Source organism: Triplophysa dalaica, chromosome 8, assembly GCF_015846415.1.
Source record: "Triplophysa dalaica isolate WHDGS20190420 chromosome 8, ASM1584641v1, whole genome shotgun sequence".
Lineage (NCBI taxonomy): Eukaryota > Metazoa > Chordata > Actinopteri > Cypriniformes > Nemacheilidae > Triplophysa > Triplophysa dalaica.
In genome coordinates, this window is record NC_079549.1 from 22,321,349 (window position 1) to 22,348,369 (window position 27,021).

Sequence of the window (27,021 nt, forward strand, 5' to 3'; positions counted from 1 at the left end):
CTGCGTCTTCAACAATGATTTAAAAGCAATCCCAAACCTGTGTTTGTACAGTTACAGTTGCCTTTGTCAAGGGAAACTAATGATGAGTGTGTTGGTGGGCTTGTGTGTGTCTGCTGGCACTGGCGGCGTTCACTCATTCAGTCAGGTACTAAGTGTTCTCTCCTCAGGGCATCATGTCACGCAGCTTTTGCCAAATGAAAACACGGTTCACTCAAGGGGGCCGTAAATCTGCCTCTTTTAATGGAGGACGTTCACTGAATGTCCTGCGACGAGACCGCAGACGTGTTATTTAATACCTGTCGGTGAACAGAACGGACCAGCGTTTCTCTTTTATATCACCTCTATTTCCCTTTCGGTTTCAAAGACACTATCTATTCATTTTAATTCACGACTGAACATGGACGGGGGTATTCAGTATACTGAAGTCCAATTGTGTTGTTACCTCTTGGGTTCTGGACATTTTCTGTAACTTTGACGTGAGACACATTCACCTCTGTGCTAATTCTCTAAATCATGCATTAGAAGAGCTCACAAGTTCGATCTCTATAAACACAACTGTCTCGGTGTCTCCACCAGTCAGGCAGTTGAAATTTTGTCCCCTGGGTGTAGATTTATAGATGAATGACCCTGTAACCGGGGGAACTGGTTGTTTCCATCTACGGGTTCAATGTTGTTTGGTTACCAATGTTCTTCAAAATGTCTTCTTTTATGTTCTGCAGAAGAAAGTAAGTCATACAGGTTTGGAAAGACGTGAAAGTAAATTTAAGTTTAATTTTTGGGTGAAATATCCCTTAAACACGGGTAGGAGTTTGTTTGTCTGTGTACGTCTGTCTATGCTGCATGTCGCTCTGTCTTAAAGGAACAGTTCACCCAAAAATGATAATTCTGTCATCGTTTACTTGCCCTCAGATAGTTCCAAAACTCTACAAATGTCTTTGTTCTGCTTAACACAAAGAAAGATATTTTGAAGAACGCCAGTAACCAAAACAGATTTTTTTCCCCCTACATAGTATTTATTTCCCCTACTATGGCATTAAAAAGTTGGTTTGGTTGCTGACATTCTTCCAAATATCTTCCTTTGTGTTCAGCAAAACAAATAAGTTTACATAGGTTTTAACCAACTTGAGGTTTGAGTAAATAAATGGTGACAGAATTTTCATTTTTGGTTGAACTGTCGCTTTAATATCTGTTAGTCTGTCTACCTTCTTGTCCATCTGTTTATTTTTACATCTGTCTAATATCAACTTTATCTTGATGTTTTTGTGCAGATTTTTTTTTCTATTTTACATCCATACACATACAGTCCGTCTGTTTTATAGAGCTGAGAGTCGTGTTGTGACAGCGGCTAATTCAGTTTTGCACACCTCTGGTTTTGACCTTTAAGAGTTTTAAGAGACACTAATAACTTATTCTTATGAAGAACTCGTAAATAACCGAGGCAAAGCCAGGGGAGTTGACAGCCTGTTCAGACGGCTTCTGTCAATGATCAACATGCATGTTAAAAATCTATCTTCTCTTCAGCCGGAGGCCTGTGCAAGACACTGGTTAAACTTTGACCTCTGAACAGCGCAAAGGGAAAGAAAACAATGTCGCCTCGCGCTGCGTGTTGTCCCATGATCGAGTCCCCCGGGAGAATCGCGCAGGAGAGTGTGTGTGAGTATGCATGTGTTTCCTCTCCATGGCTTACAATGTAGCTCAGGAAATATGTCAGAACAAAGGCCAGACGACCAGGCTCTGGATCTCAACACACACGGCTGAGGCGGGCTGGAGCACACACGCTGACGACGTGTATGAACCTCACAGGGCTTGGTCACCTGTTTGGATTTAACATCTGGTGGTTTGTAAAACACACGTTAACCGGGTGATCGACGCAGAAGGCCGTGCAATGTCTCTCTTGATGGTGAGTCACTTGTTGACCATTTCTACCCGATGGTGTTTGTGACGGAGTGCGCTTTTGGACGTGAGACTAGTGAGGGTCATTGACAGACCTTCTGCATCTTATCATTGATCATATTAATTGAAAATCCTGAAAATGCCTCTTGGATTTCGACTATTTTAATGCTAGGGAAAGTTATATTTCACAGTTTTTCGGAATCATTAAACGAATGTAAGCAAACCTCAGCGGATGTAACTTTTTGTTAAAGCGCACAAGATGTTCTTTGAAAGTCATCAAGAATTAGGTTTGGGAGTCCGTGGTGTCCAGGCCATTCTTTCATTAAAGCAAAAGAACTGTCTTGCTTGAACCGTCTGAATTGAAATGATCGTTTTGTAAAGAAATGCTGTGTTCCTATGTTCGGCAAAGAATGCAAAATTGAAGCATATTCAGTTATTATCTCAAAGTATCGGACATTCTGTCATTTCTCAGAAGAGGCATTATTGAAGCAGACTCATCCTATTGTGATCTTCCTTCACTCAAGTAGTAAACGTTTAATTTGAGATTTTGTATTTCCATTATTTTGGAATAATTATCTTTATGCCTTTCCTGGCGAAGTCCCACAGTGATTCTATTCAAAGACATGCTTATCTGAGTCTTTTCATTTTTATTTGCCGAATGTATGATTTTCCTTGCTGTGTTTTTGCAAAACAAAAGCCTTTCTGCTGATTTGGCGTTAAAATTCAATCAATATCATAAACATCCATTGTTTTGCTTGGGGCTGAAGAGTTTCTGAATTCGTTCTAGGCAACGGCGCGTGTAATGTTATTGCAGTATGACCTGTAACGTCACAAAACGTCGCAAAGGTTATGACTGTCAAACACAACACGCGTTTAAATCACAGCCCCTCTGGGTGCGTTTTTCAGATGTTGTCAGAATGTGAATCTCGTTCTGGAAAAACAAGATGCAAAGCGAAACGGACACACGACTCCAAGTCTGGACTTGTCAGTGAGGTGTGCCGCAAAAATAAAGCTTCAGAGAACTGCGATCCAGTGAGCAGTGCTGTCACTGTTTACTTAACTGAACAATTCAACAGCTTTTAAACTTCTCTGGAACCACTGTTTAAGACAGAGGACAAGCCTCACGTGGACATTCTGCTGTTAAAGTCTAACGGTGGAAAGACAGTGTCTGAGCTGCAAAAGATCAAATGCTTGTAAACAGAAAGCAGAAATCATTTAAATAGTTTTTTGAATAATGGTTGAAATAAACTTTTGGTGTCCTTAAAAACAAGGTTTTGTTTTGCTGTATCAAGTACATGTAGTCTCATTTCAACTGCTCCAACTTCTTTTAGTTAAAATGAAACATTAAGTATTATTATAATTAAATATGTTCCTCAATTTGCATTGGTTGAGTTTATAATAATTCATTATAAATTGAGCCGTTGGGCTGATTTCATGGGAAATATCTTAATGTGACTTCAACAAATGTAAAGACATAAAGTAACCTGCAGTTTTACGTGTTAAACAGAAATGGCGATAGGGAGTGAAAGAGGATTATTAATAAAGACCGTTTGTTGTTGGTTTGGTGCAGACTGAACTTTTTTTTGGCTGATTTTGTTAAGTATGCTTAGGGTGTTTATATGTTTAACATAATTGCTGCAAATTTTTATGGACGAAAGTGTCATTTGCAGTAAGAGAAAAACGCATGTCCTACCATTGGGAATCTTGCCCACTTTGCCGATTTTGTCCATTAACATCAATTGTCACCAGTCGTGTTGTTCCAAGGAAATAAGCCGGCAATGTACGAGAACTTACTGGAAAAGGTTTAAAACACAGACCATAACAAAGAGTCAGATGACAGATCTGTGAAAAGCCGGGAGCTTCTGCACGGGTGTTTTGATGTATCTTGATGACTTTGTGTTGTGCATGTCTCAAATTCCTGGTCACAGTGCCTGCAGGCCATTCAGAAGGTCTATATGACCCCCAGGATGGTTTGTGTTCTTCACACTATAGGAGCCCGCAAGTGATGCGTGTCTGCACAAGTGAGGCATGTCTCCTGGGCAGGGCACTGCTGGCCGTTCTGACTCTTAGCGTTGGGCTTTGTGGACACAGAGCGTGGATCATAATAAGAGCCTCTTTTACATGCTCTTTGGGCGTTACTGCTGAGCAACTGGCCAAAACGTTGACCTTTGAGATTTCTCATGAGAGAGAGATGGTGTGGTTTGGCTTCCTTTTCAATTTTTCTGAGTTTCTGATCGGTTGTGGGACACATGTTTGCCTGGTTGTCAAAGTTAATCAGAATGTATACAAATATGATTCATACAGACATTGGGCCTCATTCAGGAAACACAATATTTTGTGTAAATCGTCGTAAATTTCGGATTCATGAAAATGTTTGTATTTTCAAAATGTTTACACCTGCTACCTACCATGTGTAAATAGTGCGTAAAAACGGCACGTAACGTTTTCTATTCTTTTAGACAAACTGATGACATTGCATTTTGATGCACTATGTATCATAATGATATTTCACAAGTCATTTTGGCCTGTCTTTTATCTTTTTTCTTTTTTCTTTTTTTACTATTTCCCTTTGGTTAACACGCAGAGCTCGTCAATGTCTTTTTTCACACAGCAAACCAATCACAGTGGAGAAGAGGCGGGACAAACACTACATTGACCAACCGTCATACACAACAATGGAAAAGTTAATATTAATGGTTAGTGCATTTTCATATTAAGTAATATTCTTTAAAATGAGATACTAGTAAGTAGGCTAACTGTTGCAGATTTTATTAATCATACCAACCAACGGATCTCCGGAAAAACGCGCAGTGCCTCCAAAGTGTTATTAGTCGTTTTCAGAAGAGCACCAGGTATTATTATTTAAGCTGGCTAATAACGCTTTAGTTGACACAGTTTAATTGATGAATTTATTGGTAAGTATATAGCCTATTCGTCTCTTATGCATTTATGCAATATAATGTAGCCAAACCAGAGAATGACGTAGAGAGGATTCTAGCGTTCCTAGATACGTAATTTGCGCTGTAATTCATAGGTGGGGATTGTGCTAATTGTGAATGAGCGTGCATGCACGTCCTGTTTATGATTGATTGGAAGTTATTAACACACGTTTTACCATCAAATCTGACGTTTACGAAGTATTAGTGAATCCAGAGTAGAGTTTTCGGAAAGGGCTGTTTTACGCGCAAATTATTCTGAATTTACACATATATTTACGAATGTTTCATGAATGAGGCGCATTGCTTTTATGATTCTCATTCAGTTTTGGAATTACAAAGAATTTCGAGATAAGCTATTTTTTACTTTTCGAATGATTGTTGCATCAGTGTAATGGTTGTGGCTACAAATATTTGTATTAAAAAAACAGAATACAATTATTTACAAATCCAATAAAGCCATATTTTATTCACATTATTATATAAATATACTTGTAATGTACCATTTTAAAGTATCTAAAAAGGTTTTAATTAGGTTTTGAAATCAAAGGAATTTCATATGTGTCAAATTAAATTTTACACATCGTCCCAACTTTTTTAGAAATGAGGTTGTACTTTGAATTAACTGTACATTGATTTGGATAAAAGCCTTTGCCAATTGCTCAATCATATATGTTTTATAAATACATTGTTATAGTCAATTTTGAATGTAGTCAGTTAAGTTAAAAATGATATAAATGTGTTTATGGTTTATGAATTCATCACATTTTGAGAATATGGCAAATGTATTTTCGACACAATTGTTTCTCCCATGTCCTTATTTGCCTTTGACCCTTTGGTTTCTCCTCCTCAGACTAACACTGATGTGATATTTTTAAGAGTAATTCAAAGTCACCCGCAGAGGTTATCTTGGGGCCGGTTTTCCATCTCACATATTATTGCCGCAGTCACGGGCCAGAACTCTCCGCCGCTGGCAGTGTAGTGCGCTGGTATACGTTCCAGTCAGCAGAGTAATGAGATTAGCTATCTCTTACATAAAATGCTCCTCTGGCAGGCGCACGTGTCCCTCGGCTATTCATCAACGTGGATGGACGCAGGAGTTATGAATATAGCGAAACTAGAATACACTAGAGGAGAAACGTCCATTGTTATAAATGAGCTTAGAGTCAAGTGTTATAAATGGGCTGAATGAACTACATTGCATCTGAGAGTAATATTTGAAAGGCACTATTGGTTTGCCTTAAAGGAATAGTTCTCCCAAAAATGGAAATGTATTCACCCTCATAAATTTCCAGATGACTTTTTTAACATGATTTAAGTTCAAATCAAATATATGTCACTTTATGTCCATAGGTTGGATGAAGCTCCAAAAAGCACACCGTCCATCATAAAAGTATCCCGAACATTTCTAGGGGGATAAAAATGTCAAATGTGAAAGAAAACTATTAATATTTTGAGCTTGTTTAGCAATGTTGAAATATGGCAACACATCAACTTGAATTTTCGTTCTTGTAGGTCTTGTGACTAGTCATATATGTTTATGCACGATTACTGTGAGAAACAATTGGATTATAAGTCAAAGATTTGACATAACTATATAAAACCAAAATTTAGTTTAGTTATCATCATCGTGGATGAGTTTTATTAACCTCCTAGTCATTTGGATTTCTTTTCAGAAGAATGTTCTTTTTGGGGTGTCAACATTTATATGGACATGAAGTGATATTATTTTAGTTTTATACACATTTTATTACAATTAATTATAACAATTAATACAATTATTTTTAAATATATTATTTCGTTTTTTATTTAGATTTTTATAACATAATATAATAATAATTATAAAAATTATAAATAATTGTATTTTATTATTGAGTAAACTATTTCTTTAAGCGTGGTGGTTGGAGTTTGTTTTATACTTTATAATTAGCCTGAACAATGAAACACTAGTATTTTTTTGCATAAAATATTAGTTTTTTTCAAAAATCCAAATGTGTACGAGCTCCGCTGGTCTTGATCCTGTTTATTTTTTATCTGTTTGTACCTTCCGTTAACATCTTGGACACCTCGCACATTCCCACGGGGAACATCCTGACCTCACTTAACAATAGGCAAATGTTTGAATGAGGGGCGAGAGGGGCTTATTGGTCCGGCTTTTCATTGGCTTATCCCCTTTTTTAACGGAGAGGATGAGAAAGCACAGGCTTCATTAGAGGCGTAGATGATTACATGGCAGTCTGCGGGTCAAGCATGCGTGACCCTGTTATGTCCCTCTTGTTTGGCCATTGTAATGGAGAAATCCTTGCTAGATGATTAGAAACACCCTCTATTAGAAATAAAGGCCAGAGCATTTCACAACAGGTGTCCCTCCTTCTATCGAGTTTTGCAAGTTTGTTCGCTTCAATGCCAATAATATGCTAGCATGCTCTTAAAAGTGATTGAAAATACTCAAACATTTAGCCAGTCGTTTACTACATCACTATAGATTGTTGTGTTGAAAACATTGTCTGGCATAGCTCGAGACTCTTCAGTCAGCACAAATCTTCAGGAGACCGTACGCTTGAGTTCCCACACTCTTCCTTATTAGCCTCCATTCAGCCGCAGGATTAAAAAGGCCCCGTTCATACGGAGGAAGAGGACCCTGTGCGTCACGTCTTGATAAGACATTAGAACCAAATATCCTGGAAGAGACGAGAGGTGGAGAGGATATTCTTCTGCGTTTCCCTCCTTTCTTGTCTGTTCTTTGCCTCCTTTCCTCTCTTTTGTGCTGCTTCTTAAAGGGCCACACAGAAATGTTCAATTTCGAGTCAATAGGATTCCAATTAATTCCAATACGCTTCTGCTAATCCTGCTGCGTCTCCTCTGGTTACTTTCCTGTCTGTCTGATTCAGGGACTGGCATGATTTGGGACGCTCCGGAAAGTTTTTAGGCAAACGTATGAACAGACACTGGAATCATTTAAAGGAATAGCTCAACCAAAACTGAAAAGGAGTTTGTTTATTCGCCCTCATGTCTATCAAAATCTCCATGGCTTTCTCTGGAACACAAAATAAGATTTTTTGAGATATCTCTCTCTTTGTTTGTTTTTGTGTTAGTCTGTGCCAACGTTCTTCAAAATATCTTCTTTTGTGTTCTATAGATGAGAGTCAAACAGGTTTGGAATGACATGATGGTAAGTAAATGATTGAAGAGATTTTCCTTTTTGGGTAAAAGCATCCCTTTAAAAGAGGATAGGCGTGTTATGGATGTATTAGACATGTAAATTACAAAAATTTAACAAAAATGCATTCTATCTAAAAGCGAATGCTCACCCAGACCTGCCTGTAACGCCTCGTGTAACCACACCCCCACAAATCTACATCAGTTCTTTGTATGATTTGCCTTAGACCGTCCAAACGTATATACAAGTAAGGTGGGCTTACCTGTCACTACAATTGCTTTCGACCCTGATGTTCCAAATGTGGTAAGACGTGTTACATTCCGTCACACGCTTACATTATTCGACCAATCACTACGCACTGGTTAACTAACGGAGATAACATGCACGGTATGTGGAAAATACAGCGTTGTTGAACCTTAAATCGTGTATACACATTGCATTACATCTAAAACAAGCGATAATATTTGCTTTAGCCGTGTCATATGACTCCATTAAATGTTAAACACCCATATGTTCCTGTCTCGTAAGGAGAGTGATCTTCTTCAGTGCAACGAGAAGTTTTATTGAATTAATCAGAGAGTCTCCATTTGTAGACTTCAATCCTCTGAATGGCTTTTGGATCAATAGGAAGAGGTGAAAGGGTAATTGATTACATTAATCTCTGATGTTATGATGAGGTTGGCATCCATTCGTATCCATAACAAAGCAGAATGGCTGTCACTAATTGCTTCGTGTAATGTATGTGTGTATATGTAAATAAGGCTGAAATGAATGTCTGCTTTTCTTAACACTCGATTTAGTGCACTTCAAAAGGGAAGAAGGGCTAAAATTACCCTACAATGGGTCAAAGGAAGCCATTATTTTCGTTTGAAACAACGCAACATAGTTTAAATTAAAACCCAACGGTTGGATGCCTTTTCGACCGAATGCTTGGTTGAAAATAACCCAACATTTTGTAGATTGTACACTAGCAGAAATGTCACACACTGTTTACCTTTGTCACCATTGAAGGTACGTGCATATCTTGATGATGTAACCGAGGTCGTGCCAGACCGAGTTATAAACCAGAGGGAGAAAACGCAACCGGCTGCTTATATAATCAAGCTCCATTTTGCTGTGCACTCCGAAAATGAGAAAATATTCATTTATTCTCCAGCACGTAAAGAACTGTGCATAGCGCTGGCCCACGGCATAGTGCAGCATCAATAAAAGAATCAGCCGTGGGGGATGCGCATACACACACACTTACAAAATTGAATTTGATGAAGCACAAGCACCCTCGGTTCTCTAGCAGGTTATGCTGACGCATCAGCGAGCACGACACATGGAAATGACCGGCTTATATCTCTTACTTCATGCTTTTCTTGATCGATTTCAGTTATAGGAACAGGGCTATGATATTGTTTTGTTCAGTGTTTGTGTAGGTCTGTCTTGTAGCCGCTTTTATTGTTTGATGTTGGCTGTGAGGTTTTGTTAAAGAGATGAATATTTTAAAATATGTTTCTGCTTGTGTTTCGTCTGTTATGCAAAGCTAAATGAGTTTTGCAAGCGTATTAATTCGGTGAATATATTGACGTCATCCTAAATAAAATCGTATTTGTCTTTTTTATGTCGCGATATTTTTAACATGACGGTTAACTTAATTTTCACAAAAGTAATGTCTTTTTTGTAAATCATTTTGAATGATTATATATTTGCTTTGCTTATAATGGTGAACATCAGATAGATTGTTCCTTCACTTTTCCAGACTACTGTCTCTCTTTTCATTTCGATTGCTTAAAAAAATAAAAAAAACAATGAAAACGCCGCCCTCTTCCTTCAGTTTTCCCAGAAATGCCTCGCTTTTGAGGTACACGCACATCTCTAGGCTTTTTGTCCTCCCATCAAACAGGAAGTTTCTGGTTTCCACACCCAGCGTGCTGTGTTCATGTCAGAGATGTTCTGTGGAAAGCACTTTGTGTGTTATGCCGTCGTATTTTTTCTGCACGTTGTGTTTGATGTCCTCAGGACAAGCGGGATGACGACGTGTCATCATTCGTAATGGAAGATAACAGACTTGTCAAAATCGCAATTTTCCACTTTTTTAAGGACTAAAGTGCAGCGTGTTCCCTGGAAAACAGGACACGGTGGAGATCCGCCCAGGCCGAGTTTATCTTTGCACACATTTGCTGATTTTCCTGATTATTTTTTTTTCAGAGATCAGTTATGTCTCATTTCCCCTTTTATAAAGCCGACAGAAGCACATCCGCTATGATTTTATGACTAAAACATACACGGGTTGGCAGCTGATGGATCTCCAGAGGCTCTTCTGAGGGAAATTCATTTAGCTACTTTTTGTGAGGAGCTAATTCGATATGGACATCTGCAGGGAGCCGCTGGAGTCATGCTGAGTTTTTTGGGGCTTTAACACTTTTTATTATAGACAGTTAAATAAGAGAAGAGATATTATGAGGGCACAGGTTTGCTGTGTTGACGTATTTCCTATTGGAAAAGGAAGTTTGGGTGGGACGTAATCTAAGGACTTCGTTTTAAAAATAGCCGATAGTCTATAGTTGCATCCCAGCTGTGAGATTTGTATTCCATTGCAGGTGGAAATATTCAGAGGGATTTTTCACTCAAAACTCTCATTGTGAATTTTTATTATAACTTCACGTCAAATGAGATTTATGAAAGTTATGTCAGCGTATTTTAGAAAGGTACAGTGTCAACAATTAATTTTACATTGATACGACAGTGGAGGGTAGTAGGAGGCGGGAAAGGACCACGAGCCGGGACTCGAACTCCGGTCGCCAAAAGAAATAAACCTTTTGTGATGATTTTCAACAATTACTAAAACAACCTTAGAAACAAGATACAGTCGCTTAAGCAAAATTATGTTTCATGCTTTGGTTTCAGAGAAATCGAATACAATTTTTGTGATGTTTTTGCCAACAATTAAAAGCTGTTTTTCAAAGCGTTGAAAAATAATATTCTTATTCAAAAGGAAACTTTTTTTATCGCACTGGCATCTTTTTCTTGTTTTATGCATAAACTTCACAAAATTCTCTTTGATCAATCTGAAATCAAATTTCAAGTAAGTAAATCTTCGTTTTTAAATGTTTTGACAATTGTTTTGCAAAAGAAGACAAAAATATGATTTTTTTGCATTTGCAGTTGCATGCATGCATGTGATCGCTTCTACACCCCAAATACACAGGTTTGACTTTTGTACTAATATTTTCAAAGTAAGATCTTCATTTGGTTGTGTGACATCCTAAATCTGCATGACAGGTTCACCTCTTTCACCTTATTGTCAAACACTGTTTAGTAAAGATGATGTTGGCTGTGTTAGCCTGGCAGAGGTCCAGTCCGTCTCTATCTCCCGCAGCCAGTCCTGTCCAAAACCACCAGTGAATTAGTCACAGTCCTGTCAGAAAGCTGTCCCTTCCGTATCCTCTGTGCAATAAACGGCTTCATCTGGCCTTATAAACACTCAAAACTCTTGTGTAACTCTCTGTTCTTTGATACATCATGCACTCATGCAGAAGATTAAAAGTTCTTGATCATAGATGCATACACAATATGTACAGCTTTGTAATGTGATATATGCACACAGAGAGGAAATGAAGACAGTGGTTCAATCTTTAACTCAAGGCAGTTATAAGTGACTGATTTAAAACACTATGGGCAACAATACAAAGCACATTTCTTGTTTCAAGGACCTCTGAGACTTGGCTGTCAGTTTTTTTTCAGTAGTACATTTGGTACATGTTGCTGAGCATAAAAATAAATGGGAGACACAAATATTATTCATACTTTGGGGCATTGAATGATGTACAGAATATTTAAATTTGAGGTTTTTCTTTATGGACTTTCCTCCACCTTGTTACAGTGACATAAGAGTCCAAACGCCTATAACTATAAAGATACGGAGTAAAGATTTACGTTTATTCATTTAGCAGATGCTTTGATCCAAAGAAACTTACAAATTCGAGAACATTTCACATTCTGTCTTTGAGCTAGACCACAAAGAACAAGTGGATCCCTTTCAGAGATTTGTTTCCAGCTGATGAACAACATTGACAGCCAATCAAAATTTGTGCATTTGGCAGACGTCTTTATCCAAAGCGACTTACATTGCATTATTCTATACATTTTGTTTCTAAGCATGTGCAATACCCTGGGATCGAACCCACGACCTCGCGTTGTTAACGCAATGCTCTTACCATTAAAATACAGGAAAGCTGTTGAAGCAAGGCTCAAGATAGGGAAGGAAGGCGGCGGGAACCGGCAGGCATGTAAATAAAGTTTTAAAATAAAGGATAACAGCCGCCGGCTCCTCACGGCCAACAAAACAAATCACGAACAAAACAAATCACAAACTAAACACGGAAGTAAAACATACATACAACCATAAAACATGTTCGGGCCCGGTCCTCTCTCCTCGACGGTCCGGTCGCTCGTTCTCTTATATGCTCCCGATCTCCTAATTGATACGAGACCGGTGGGCGCACAGCTGGGGCTCATTCACAATTACTCACCGGTCTCGAACCACGGTCTCGCCCCACATACACGACTACAGCTGTAAATTCAAATTAAAAGTTTGAACAATTGTAGTGCGCAAGCTTGGAACGAACATTATTTTTTGTTTTCATCTGTTGGTGTGGGTGATACGGGAATAGTAACCGTTACTGTTTATGGTCTGAACAAGTCTTTATTCTATTAGAGTCCATAAGTACAAAATAGTGGATTTCATCTATTGCTCTGTTAGTTCATATTCCAGACCGGAAACAAGTATAATGTTATGGTTAGTTCTGACTAATTCTCTTGTGATTGTGAAATCTATTATTCTTCATATTCGTAATGAGAGCTTTTACTCCGACAGGGAGAAGAGCCCCAAAGGGACAAGAGCCCATTTTACAATTTTTTAGACAGAGTCAATCTTCATTATGTTGCTGCTTCCTGTTCTCAGAGTCTCCCTGGGGTACATCACTCGATTTGATGTGGTCATTTTTACATGTCATTTCTTATTGTACCCATAGACATGATTCCATGCCATCCTGAATCAAAATCACTTGTCCAGTAGGGCTGGCTGATATGCTGAACATAGTTTTTAAGTACCAATATAAAGTTGAGCGATATGATGCAGTTATTTTTCGCCGTTTTCGAGATTCTGTTAATTACTCGTGTTTAAAACAATGGGTCTTTTAATAGCTTTTTCATCTTAATATATTTATTTATGGAATAAAACATGATTGATTTTGTTTTAATTATGAGTTGAATAAATATATATTTTAATTTTAATTTAATTTTCTCTTGCATTCAATATTTAGAATCTAATGAGCTACAAGGACCATTTGATTGAAATCTTTTTTTTAATTAAAAGATTAAAAAAGATCCTAAAAAGTGCTTTGAACACGTTTGTAGATGTGTAAAGATGCAGTTTTTTTTTCAGGACACAGTTTTGTGATGTGAGCATCACTTATATAAGTCAAGCTCTGATTTTTATTCTTGCGATCTTCACTTTCTAATATCCATCTTTTAAATAACTATTAGTTTGCTTGCTACAGCAGATTTTTCCTTGTATTTGCTGCTTGACAAATGACATCTAGCACCGATCCTTCTGTTTCTCCACTGGTGATTATCACTGTTCTGTTCTGGCAACCACCCACCCGCCCCCCGCTCCAATTTCTCCTCTAACCCCCCCCTCGCCTCCTCTTCTCATGGCTAGAGGAGCACTGCAGCATCCAGTGTGTGCGAGACGGCATCATCCCTCCGCACGGCGCTCACATCAGGGGTGCGTTTAACCTGAGTCAAGCTGTCGTCTCGGGGACGCCCCACTGAGGAAAGCCGGCTTGCTGAATGAAGAGGGACCACGCTTCTGGTTTGACTTTGGATTCGGACCCTGGGGTCGCTACATCCTTGTGATTGAATCGGAATTCGAGTTTGCCGGGATACGTACATCAGGATGGCCCGTCTGAACTGGTGCTTTGCGGCTATTCTCAACTGGGGGAAGTTCCTCTTCTTCTGTATCTTTCCTCTCAGATTGTCCAGGAATGAGAAGGTAAGTCCACATCATCCCCAGCATCCCGGCATTTACTTGAAGATCATGCAGGGCATCTTTTGGGGGCAGATTCTTTCCCAGCAAGCCATTGGTTTTCCTATTTCCCCCAATGTTTTTCATTTACCCCATTCTCTTGTTTGGATGAAATATATCGTGCTGGTACGCAACGTCATTTAGACGGTGGGCGCTTTCGTTTTTACAGCCGCAACACTTTGCTTGAGTGGGTGCCCTTTCATATCTTCAGGTTGTGGTACATATGAAATATTGCAGGTTGTAAAATTGGAGGTGACGGTGGGCTTTTACTGCCACTCAATTGATTATCATAACAATGAGGTGCTTCAGTGCATAAAGAGTTTCTATTTTTTTGGTGGATTCTATATGACATTTAGCTACAGACCTCAGAAAACTCATTATCGTATCTGCGAAGGTTGGGAGTTTGTGCACCCAATGTGTTATGAATTGCGGTCTGACGCATTTCGTAACGCATCATTGCACAAAAGCGAGCCTGTATAGCTTATAGCTGAGTTTGTGTTCACTTGTGTAGAGTACAGCATGTTTCAGGACTTCGTCTAGTGTTCCTATAGTTATATTATATAATTTGATCTCAATGTCAAAGCGTACCAATCAACCCCATTTCACTCTCTATCTTAAATGCAATGTACAATATGTTGCTTTGGATAAAAGCGTCTGCCAAATGCATAAAGAAAATTGTATTGGTATCCCATGATCCCAGTTGAATCACCATTTGCCTGCATTTAAGGCCAAGGACGTTCTGGATGTTGCCTGTGCATGTTCGAGCATTTGGCATGAATAAAGTGAGCACTTGATATCTATAGCATTCAGGCCATTCTATCATGTCTACGTTGGCTCAAGGCCACCGAGCAACCAAGTGCTTATCTGGCATGAAGCTTTGGTGTGATACTTTTTGGCGGATTGGCTGAAATGTTCCCCGATATGCCCTCTGTGTGATTTGCATTCTTCTTTTGATGCCCATGCTGTTTGTGACAAAGCCAAAAACATCTTTATGCCTGTATCTGCAGGGGTACGTAGGAATCAACCATGCAAAGAGATACCAGACGGTGTAGTGACTGTTCATTAAACAGTAGCAGACATTAGTAGTCATTGTTATGATTGTCATTGAGCATTTAATGAACATTGTTGTTTTTAAGTTAGCCACACTTTTTTGTAGCCTGTTTTTGTCAGAAAAATATGATCACACAGATGGGTTTTGTCTTTACACATTTAGGTGCAGGTCCATCTGAAACCATAATACCAGAAATTTTTACAGCATTTTGTAGCATTCTTATATTCTAATTGGATTATTTCATGTTTGTTGTATATTGATCTTTGTTGCAAACTGTAGGTCACTCGGAAGAGTTTTGGAGTAGCAGCACAAAGGTCATTCAGATTCCTGATGATGTGTTAAAAACAAATACTTAACTCCGTAAGTCGCATTGAATGAAAGCATCTGCTAAATGCGCAAATGTAAACCAACGAAACAAGCCGAACCTGCAGTCATTATGTCCTGCTGCCTGCTCATAAAGAGCTAGGGATTTCAGGCATAATCTGATTTTAGCGCAAGCATTTTTCTTTCACCCTGAAATCAATTTCAGGATATTGGCATTTTGATAGCAGTCCTCCCCGTTTCCCTCCAGCATTCATCATTGGGGAGATGAAGCGCTTTTTCTCTCGTTTACTTAATGTCTTTACATCTGCTAAATTAAAAGCCTCTCACACGTTTGGCAAAGAGAGAAATGTGTGCCTTCGAACATGTCCTTTGAGTCCCCAACAACCTTATCTGTGATATCTAGCTCAATGCACATCAGTCACGCATTAAAAAAATGGTACACATACGGTCTTTGTCTGTAACCTGTAACATCCACAGAACCGTCCTGTTGCACACAACGTTCTATGTCGAGAAAAAAGATGGTTCTCTATAAAAATGTATGAAAAAGTTTCATTTTATGTCACTTGGGACGAAAGTAAATGCAAATGTATGCAGAATGCAAACTGAAATGCCTTTTTGCACAGAGCTCTTTAGGAACTTTATTTTGATTTCATCCTTTGCATTTCATTGTCCTACACTGTTTATCCGAAGTTAGTTTTTAGTTGAAAAATGAAGTGCTTGTGTGTGCTTGCTGTGATCGAAAGCTCAATGTTTACAAAAACACGCTTGGTTATGACATCTCATTTCTTTGGATGATTTCGTAACATCAGGCTGGTATGAGTAATGCTGTTGAGCAATGGAGCAGTATTTATTAATAATAGCGGTTACTTATGTATTATATATCAGGTAATTAGGTGGAGTTCCCAGAGCTTGGGATGAGATCTAATATCTGCTCAGGCATTGGTTCCTTTTAAACTCGGTGTAAACACGCAGCACGCAGACTTAGTATGACGAGCAGGGAACAGGAATGATTTAATGGTAGAACTTTCTGGATAATCCTGAGATTCAAGCGAAGTTTGACAAGCATCGGGTTGTTAGTTTGGTTTGGCACTCAAACCTGTGGTGTGTAATAGGTTAGAATGACATCTGACCGCTGGAGGATTTCAACCCTCTGACATCATCTGTGTGTTATGATGAAAGGTTTGTTAGATTCATGTGCGTGTTGGCCTTTACTTTTTAAAAGACCACTGGGTAAAACCCTTGCTGTTACATGTGAGATTGAATCTGGGTGGGAGGGTCGGTGTGTTTTCTATTGTTTTCCATGGAAGAACAGATGTTGTTGTGTATTTGTGACGGTACTAATATAACACTGTTCTAGAATGAGTCCAGAGGAGAGTGTTCAACAAGTGTTGTCACATCTTCGCAAAACAAACCCAAATGAAGACAAGTACTCCGTATACAAAAATTGTTCCCGAATTGTAATCATGTAGATCATCCAAATTATACAGTACTTTGTAGAAGTATGTTATTATTATTATCTTAACATGTACATTAATGCACTTGCCAGATACTTTTATCTAACGGCGACACGGTGTTACTCTTACAAAAGACTGTGGCTCATCCAATCAGAATTTAAAGGGAAAGCACCCTAAAATAAAAAATCTTTCAACATTTATTCAGTCCCATGTTTGTCAAAGCCTGTATAACACAAAGAAAATATTTTGAAAAATGTCTCTGGAGTTCGTGTCCATACAGTGGAATTCAACGGGGCCAGTGTACTTTGGTTACCATCATTCTTCAAAATATCTTATTTTGTATTCTCCAGAAGAAAGTCGTCTGTTTGGAATGACATAAAGGTGAATAAATTAAGAATTTTCATTTTTTGGGTGAACTGTCTCTTTAGATATCCAGTATGCCCATCCGTGACTCAACATCAGGTACATTTTAAATGAACGTGGCAAAGTCTGATGTTGCTTGGCAACTGTAAACAACCACACTAAACCATCACAGGTCCTGTATCTACTCATTCCTCCACGTTTCTCCATCGCACTCACGTGTATAGCAGTCCTTCCCACCAATAACCGCACAAACATTCTGCTTCTCATCTCTATTGGTTTGCACATTTCTATCGTCAAACATATAATATCATACCAGCCACACCGACTCATTTCCTCCCCTCCCATACTTCCTTCCTTCCTCTGATCTTTTCATCCTCAAGTCCTGGAGCTGAAAACCTAATAGCACAATTTTTCCCAGAACAGCCCTGTTTGACTCCAGCGATAAACTGTACTGCTCAGAGAGGGACTTTATTATCATAATGGAGGCAATGAGTATAATGCATGTGTATCATCTGTAGCGAAGGACTCCGCTGAAGGTCGTAGCCATGTTGATGCAGAGCCGATGGATTTCATTATGCTGTGTGTTTTTGCAGGACCCCTCCTCCTCCTCCTCCTCCTCACAGCCCGTGTTGGGTAGATTAGACCGGGCTCTGCACCAGATCTCTGCCTGTCAGCGGAGATACCGTTTATGCTTTTATGTGATAATAGATGGTTTTATCTTAGTTTGATGTATTTGCTTTAATTTCAAGCTGGCTTTCTCTCGAGACGAAGATTAGAGATTGTTGTGAAAGAAAATAAATCAGTTTTGCGCCAGTCTGATAAATGCATACATTGGCTTGACCACTAGAGGCTGCTCTGGCTTGTCATGAAGAAAACGTGCAGCTCCACAAAAGTACAAGAGCTCTTTTTTTGCACTGCTGTAAATGCATGTTATTGCAATTTTAGAATTCACAGACCATTTTCTCCACAGCTGTCTCTCTGTCTTTCTGAAGTGTCTGATTTTCCCCTCAAGGAATGTAGATTTTGGTAAAAGCGCCAGTGATGTGGCATAAGTATCCGGGTCACGCCGTGTGCCTTTAAGTGATAGTTCACCCACAGATGAAAACTCTTGTCATTTTAAACCTGTATGACTTTATATCTTCCGCAGAACACAAGTAAAAATATATTTTAAAGAAAGTTGGTAACCGAACAACAATAGAACCCAATCACTTCTTGTGTGGAGACGAAACCAATGCAATGAATGGATGCCCGGTTAACAACTTTCTTCAAAATATTTTTTGTGCGTTTTACCCCAAAACACAGAACAGAAGCGCAATTCGCCTGGACTATGCAGAGCCCTTAAGTCTTCAGATTTTATCAGTAGAAGTCAAATAAAAGTCTCAAGTGTGTATATGTTGAAACATTGAGGGCGGTTTTACCGTAGTGACATAACAGCTGAAAGTATAACACACTTACATATTTTTGTGTGAGTATCCTTGTGAAACTCTGACTGTCCTGTGCAAACTGAGAAATCTGGTCATGTAACATTGGTTCATGTGGAGAAGTTTGTGTAGCGCTTGTGGCGTGTCTTGAGCTCTTCTGAAGCTCCAGTGATGTCCTTGACTTTTCAATGTAACATTTTCCACCGCTTGTCATTTCAATGGAGGACAACTTTAGTTTTAGTTTCTTGTCACAGTAGATGTGATTTGCTGTGAGTGTGAGGTCTTGGAGGGTTGTTCATTGATTCTGTGTGTTCTTATTATGTGTTCTGGTAATAGAGATGAAGCACCATGCAGCCCTTGACATCCCAAATCGCTTCAGATGATGCTTGCTAAAGAAACACGTCGTGTTTAACAGAACAAATTACACAACCCTTTTTCCAACTATTGTAGTCAAAGAACTGCTAGTTGCTAACATTCTTCCAAATATATTTATTCGCATTTAACCAAACAAAGACGTTTACAGTTTTGGAACAACTGAGTGAGTAAACTGGTGAAGACAACATTTTTATTTTTGTGTAAAATGTCCCTTTAATGACTCTCTTTAGGTACAGAACATCATCATCCACGTGTGACCGCTCAGTTTCCAACTCTCAAGTCATTACACTTTTAAATAATCTCTTCAAATTGTTAAGCTTTTTTATGATATTTTATGATCTAATAAGGTTTATTAGGGTGTTTAATAATATAGTTGTATTTTTCACCCTGATTTATACGTATCATTTATTGAGTAAGAGTTTGGAATCAGTTAACAGAAAGATTAGGGATGAAAGTATATGAAGATGTCAAAGTGACATTTCTCATGAATTCCGACTCAACATCTCAAGTTAAAAATTATAATTATTAGCTTTCAAATTGTAAATCAGGTTAAAGAGACCGTTTTAAACACCATTTTTTATTTGCTTTCTTTTTATTTCTTTTTGTTACTTGTAACCATGAATTTCTTTCAAGTTATTTATGAAGATAACGTAGCTGTGAGCTGTGGCCGTAACGACATGTGTTGGGTAATTTTAATATCACCAGAAACTATATTATAAATATTTAATAAATCCAGCCCCACAGAGAAATGTTTCTGCTCTTTCACACAGTATGCTCTGTCATTATCTTACATAACAGTTTCTTGAGAAGTTGTAAAGAAATACTCTCACGCTCTCTAAATCAGCTCTTTTCTCACTGTTTTGACCTCAATTTCCTCTAATGCGCCAAAACCGTGGCTGGATATGATATCCTCCGTTATATTGCTTCGCATCTGATTCATAATCTGGAAATAGAAGCGGGTGAATGCGCATCATGGCCGTTGTGTGTGTGTCTGTGTATATTTAGCCGGTCTGTCCACAAGAACGGAACTCACAAAGGGATTGAACTGTGTGATGAGAAATATGAAGGTTTCTGTAACTTCGGGCTTTGAGGTGCTGTGAAACATTTCATTGTGACGGTTAATATGCGGATTAATTGTGCACTTCTCTTATCTTCTGGCCCTCAGCCTGTTGAACCTAAGAGTGCGTGTGGAGACATACTGTAAGTGACCTGTAAAGAAAGCTCAAACAATTAATGAAATCTAGAATCGGTGGATTGGGTTTTTAAGGCGCTATTTTTCTGATGTTATTGCGGTGTGATGAAGTGCCTTAATCCATTTTAATCCTTAACCCACAACTTCTATAAATCAAAGTGGCATCTAATTTTATGAATTATTACCTATCACCTTACGGTCCTGAGTCGGTTTTGAGCTCGAGCTTCCTATAGGACATGCATGCTTTAGGTCTGTTTTTTGGTGATCGTCTGGCTAGTGGCTAATAATATCACTTTTTATATTTTATTTTATTTATATTAAAATTCATTCTTCAATGAATTTTATTGTATGTAATTGTATATAATTAACAATTTGTTGAATGGGTCGTGTATCTCAAACCCAAAGTAATACTGGCTGCTGGCTAGACATACTTCTTAACTTGCTTGCTAATATAATTGCCTTTTTTTCCTGGTTATCAGAAATAATCTGCAAGAACTCTGTTTTGTGCGGATGTGTACCGGAAGTTAAGTTTGGACCACAAAAGGGTGCATGTGCAGTTTGCTTTGAAACCATCTATTGCATCAGTGACGAATGCACACGCTCGCCGTGTTGTGAATCACTGCAATATTTTTAATTTAAGATATTAATCTTCCTCACTGTTCGAAGGTAAAAGTCATTTGCATCTCACATGACCTGAGGGTGAACTGGCTCTTAAACTGCGGTAAAATCACTGTAATCCACGTCATCCAGTGTCTTATTTCTTATTTCTCTAAATAGTCTCATTTGTTAATAATCTAAATAAACAGATGTTCCACGATGAGATATTGTTCATTATCCTAAATGTGGGCTTTTTACAGTTGCCAGGCAACAAAACAATTTGCACATGTGTAAGGGGTGGGCGGATAATATCCGGTATGGCAATATCCTCAAGACACCATATACATTGTGTTATATGTTATATATGTTTTTGGGAATTCTGAGGTTAATTCATACTTCAACTAGAAGATTCTAACTGCTCATCTTCACGTTTCTTGCAAAGTAATTATCAGACTTTTCACAGGCTGTGGGTTTAACATCTGAGTGTGAGACTACTGCAACCCAAACCATAAATGTGTACAAACTGTCCCGCGATGGGCACTGTGAGGAAAAACAGGACTGACCCCCGCGAGACGTTTATAAAGGATCAGGTTGATGAAAAGGAAATGCCATGGGATTACAGACATTACCCCCTAAGATTGAGAGAGAGGGAGGGAGACGGACGTCCCACAGTGATGGCCAACACCAGACCACCTTTACCTCCAACAGACCAATTTAGATGTGATGGATTGTGACTCTAATGAAACGATTTAACTTTTACAGCCCTCAGCTCTGCCGTCTGTCTTGGGATGTGTCTTTGATGGCTGTTTTTCAGCTCAGAAAAGCAACACGTGGCTTTTGGTTCTATCTGGGGCAGAGTTGCAGGCGCAGAGGGAAATGTGCTCCTCGTAGATTTGTCACAGAGACGTATCAGTTCTCACTTATTTTTTCTTGAACTTTTTGTCAGACATTTTGATAGAATTGTGTAAAAAACACATAGAGAAATTTGGTGACATGAGAAAGAATTGCGTTCATATATTCAAATATCAAATATTTAATTGTAGACTTGAGGCACAGTTTTTGAGACATCTTCTAAAACCTATGTGAGATTACAGAAAGTGCAGAAAACCTCAAACAGATTCATTTTGCTCTATATTTAATTCAGAAAAATCTGTTGTAATCTATTTGCTTGTTTTATTTGTCCAGGAAAGTGTTATTGCTTAGATGTTGATCGTTTTGTTTTTCTTAATTATTTTAATAAAATACTTAACTTTGTTTCAAATTAAATCTCTGACATTTGAGACATTTGTTGAGATCCCTTATGAAAATCTAGAGAACAAAATGTTTATTTCAACTAGGCGTTGAGTCATAAATGGACAAACCCTGCCTTTGAGTTATAATTTATTGGGTTATTTGCTAATATATGCCAATAGTGCCAATAGTGAGGTCGAGTATAAAAAAATTCTGGGTTATTTGTCCATTTTTCACCCAATGTTGGTTTGAATTTTTTTTTAAACGCAAGACCCGAGAAGCGTGAGCTTTTTCTCCATTTGGTCTCCCAATCGAATGGTCTAGGAGTAACAACCAAGATATTAGACATCGCCTTCATTGTTCTTTCTTATGTGGATGTTTGACCACAGCCGGATTGTCACACTGTTTGCTGAAGCGAGAAGAGTTCAAGATGAGAATGGTCGAGCTAGCTTTGAGAAAATTGGCCGGTGGGGGATGTGAGTACGGGAGGCAGGGGGTGGAAGATGTGAATGAAAGTAAGAATGAAGAGAGAGAGCGAGATAGGAGGAGCCAAAGTGAGAATAACCACAAGGAGAGCAATGAGGAGAAATAAAGAGGCTCTCAGTCACCCCCCCTCTCCTGTGGAGCTGAGCTACATGACCCCAAAAAAAGAGAGAGAGAGGGAAAGAGAGAGGGAGGGGGTCTGGAATAAGAGAGAAGAAATAAGGAGAGCAGCAGCAGTTGAGTCAGACTCTTCTCAGCGTGTCATGGATCTGCAGAGCATTGTGGGAACAGCGTGTGGAATAACTAGGCGTCCTGTGTTGGATCCAAAGAGGAATTGATCTCCCGTCGTCTCGATCTCGTCATGCCCTCCGTGTCTTTGAGCCTGCCGGCGGCGCTGGCCGGTCGCGCGCGCACCTGGGTCTGCCTCTCCTGCATGTTTTGGGTGAGCGGTGGGTCGGTCCACTTCACCGGGGTGGGTGGGATTTGGGTAGCGACAGTGTTTCCCAGGACAAAAACGAATAATGAGATTAGTGCTGTAGCAGTGGGCTTGTTGTTTACTTGTGCGTGTGGCGTTTTGAAACGTTCTGCATTTATGTTTATGATGTCGGTGCGCCTTGTCCTTCACCGCTGTCTCCATGCTATCTGTTATTTAAAGGGATAGTGACCTGTAAAAAGGGAACCCAAACGTTTTACTCATTATGTCATTCTAATCTCAGATGTTTTCTTGCAAGATGCTGCGTAATACGGTAGATGTGTGATAACCGCTAAACTTGGACTGTAAAAGAATTCCACACAAAAACATTTCATATCTTTATTGAGAAACTGGTTAACTTGAAAACTCTGTGGTGGCACATATCTCTTATATAAATTTACTTTAGTAACCGTAGTTTAAATATTTATACTACTTGATTACTTCAACTTTTCTAAGGGATTTGTAATAATGTAGCATGGAACCATATAAAAATTTGTACATTTTGATGAGAAAATTCTTGATTGAAATTACAAATTTTAAGCGAACTGTGTCTTTACCAGTCTGTCTGAATGGTGCGATGCTTCTCTCTGTGTGTCTGTATGGTCATTCTCTCTCTCTGACCTCTCTGCTCTCTTAATTAGCATTCTGCTTCACTGAATGGAGTGGGAAAGGATCCCAAATCCCTCCAAAGCTCAGGCACCTTTTGAATCTAAAGACTAGCTGAGCATTTCGTCCTTTCAGACTCTGAAGTTCCACTGGGGCTGATGGAGGCTCGAGGTCTCTGTTTACAGCTGTAGATGTTATCAGACGCTGCCGAGTGAGAAGATGCAGGAAACAGGCGCTCAGAACCGAACAGATGTGATTTATTTGCTAGCTTCATCCAAAGTGAAATGCCTGATGCAGAAATGTATTTGGCACGAGTCGGAGTACCTGCTGAGCACAGGTGACATTTGAATAGGAGGAGGGCTTGTTCGGTGCTCAGGATGTCAATGCTCTGAAAGTGTGTCAGCAGAACGGGAAAAAAGGAAAAAGCATAAAAAACATTCAATAGTTATAAGCTTGGAATGCACTTTGGACAAACCCTGAATTATAAATGAACTGTCTGAGAGTTCTTAGACTAGTCGTGCTGAACGGTCTCTTGTTTCCTTGAAAGTACCTTGAAATGAAAGTATTTTAAGGTTTGGCTTGAAGTTAAAGTTACTGAAGTCAAAGTGAATTGCTGTTGTGACATGCAATGAGAAAAATCATGTGGAAATGTTATGTTCAAAATGTGGTTGCATGCCCAAATGGATCCCGGTGGTTGGAGGTTGCAGGCTGAAAATATGTGCCAAGAAAGAAAGTTTGACCATTCATGAATTAAATTTGGATTTCATGTAGACTCTTAACCTGTTTGTAAGGCTGAAAATTGACTTTTTCTATTCTCAGCATGTCTAGGAAATTGAATCCTTGGTGTTTTACTCAATGAATTGTTGTAGAGATGAGTGCATGCATCTGCCACTCAGCCAATGCAAATATTGACACGTCTTGAGCTGTCCGGGGTCAGAGAGCTTTGTGGAATGATCGATGTCCATTACAACTCCCAGAAGAATCAAGAGTTCATATGTGACCCTGACTGTACAGTGATACGCTTTGATTCTGATATACACAGACATGGTGATGGAGCAGATGCCCAGTGTACTAGAACCGTTGATGTATTAAAAAGTGATGATGTTTTTAGTGCGGTGTCCTAACATTCTGTCAATGGTCTTAATATAAAAAGTATGATAGTTTTAAAAAAACTCAAAACCAGATATTTATTTTAATAAATGAATCATTTTATTAATTACATAATTGACTGCAATTTAGTTTGATACTATACCATTATTTTACTATCCATTGGCCATAAACCAATATTCTCTTATTGTGACTTTTGTACAATTGAGCAATTGTACTTACAGGTACGCCCACCTTACTTGCGTATACATTTGGGCGGTCTTAGTCAAATAATATCACCAAGTGTGGTTACACTAGGCGTTTCAGACAGATCTAGGTGAACATTCGCTTTAAGATAGAATGTATCTTTTGTTCCGACACTTAAATTTTTGGCAATTTTGCGTGTCTAAAACATACACAGGCAACTTAGTTATAACAAACCAATGACACAGATAAACACGTATTCGCGCTGTATCAGCCCTTTAAGTCCTGTCTGTGCATTACATGTAGCACTTGATTTTTCTCGACTAATACTTCTTTGAAGTCACCCGGAACGTAAACGAACAACTCTTGCACTTCTCATAGGTGTTCAGATTCCATGTTGATGACCTCATGGTCTACATGCTATTGGTCCCTTTATCAAAGCATATGAGGGGCCCCTATAATTTTGGCAAATTCAAAATTACAACATCTGGTTTGACTTCATAATGGATCAGACACGGTGCTCCAGGCAGAGACTATGCAGCATGTACGTGTCTGCAAGTGATTGTTCGTGTTTATAAGGTGTGTGTACATGTTACAACTGGACTGTACGGAAAATATTTGTGATATGTGCGTAATATGTTGGCTAAATAATATTAAGAAACTGAAAATCACATTTATTTTTATACAATTTCCTACAGAGTACGTGGTTGCACTTTATCTTACAGTATGTGTGTTTGGCCTGCAAAATACGAACTATGAGTTTTTAATGTGGGTTAGGTTCAGGCTTGCTATACAGTATTACTGTATTTTTACACCGTAAATACATATAATGTGCTCATAGAACAGGGCTGTAAAATAAAGTGCTGTTGTCAGACTAATTTTACGATAATGACTCAAAAATGAATACTTTAGTTCAAAGGGTTATAGTTTTCCCAAAAAAAACAATTCTGCCAACATTTATTCACCCTCAGTCTATTACTTTCTATAGAGTTAAAAGTGTTGTTCCATTGTTGTTTGGTTACAAACATTGTTTGAAATATTTTCTTTTGTGTTCTGAAGGAGAAAGTCATGCAGGTTTTGGAATAACATGAGGATGACAGAATATTCATTTTGTAAGAGAAATATGCCTTTAAAAGCAATGTGGACATTTTAGTGGCATCTAGTGGCAATGTTCTGACTTGCAACCAATGGGTCACTCCACCCCTCCCTTTCGAAGCACTATGGCGGCTCTCAAAAGACAGAGATCTCGTCGCGTTTTCGCTTCTTTGCCGAAGGAGATAACGTATTTATGAAATGCTCTGTAGAGTTTGGCAGTTTAGGGCCACTATAGAAACAACATGGAGAATTCCATGTTAGGGGACCAGGGTTGTATGTATATTGAAATAACTCATTAGATAGAAATGAGTAATTCTAAGGTAATAAATCATAGAGCATTATGTAAGGTCTACACCTCTGAAGACATAGTTATGTCAGTAGAATTAAATTAAAAGGCTAGTTCAATCGGAAATCTAAATTCTGTCATCATTTACTCACCCTCAGGTGGTTTCAAACCTATATAAATCTCTTTGTTCTGTTAAACACAAAGGAAAGTATTTGTAAGAATGTTCGCCATTTTCAGTTCTGTGACATCATACACTGCCATAGCAATATATTTTGAATAATTCAGGAAAACAAACAGTTCTGGGGCACCTTTGACTACCCTTTAAATTTTTCTACACTGTAATTTCGGAGCAGGTTTCCCAGTAACTTACTGTAGATTTATTTTACAATTTTTTTCAAACATAAACTTACCTAGTTTATATATTTTTCTTTCATAAAACAAGACTAAATATCTTGAGTCACTTACATGTGTGAGTGTTAATGTGTCGTAATTGAAGAAGTTTCTAATATTTTTAAAGAAAACAAGAGAAACATGAAGAATGTCGTTCTTCGCAGTGTTGCTGTGCTCTCCTCTTGCTCATTTTGAATCTCAAAAATCAAAGAGTTTCACTTTTGATTAGAGTAATTGAAAACGGCAACTGTTGGAAAGTCTATTAAGGTGTAATTAAATCTACAGTAAGTTACTGCAAAAAGTGCTGCAAAAACTACATTAAAGTTT

General features: G+C 38.6%; 1 protein-coding gene across 8 annotated transcripts in view; it reads left to right on the forward strand.

Moving 5' to 3' along the window:
• tns1b (tensin 1b) overlaps window positions 1–27,021 on the forward strand; it is a 171,942-nt gene that overhangs the window by 15,118 nt on the left and 129,803 nt on the right. Inside the window, exon 1 of one of the 8 annotated variants that reach the window (XM_056755614.1) lies at window positions 1,704–1,900. The exons of 5 other annotated variants lie outside the window; for them this stretch is intronic. In XM_056755614.1, the coding sequence (XP_056611592.1) occupies window positions 1,886–1,900 (15 nt within the window). In that variant the 5' untranslated portion in view covers window positions 1,704–1,885. Of the gene's footprint in view, window positions 1–1,703; window positions 1,901–13,897; window positions 14,033–22,792; window positions 22,998–27,021 lie in introns of those variants that run through there. 2 more of the 8 variants (XM_056755608.1, XM_056755609.1) reach the window with 2 other exon arrangements.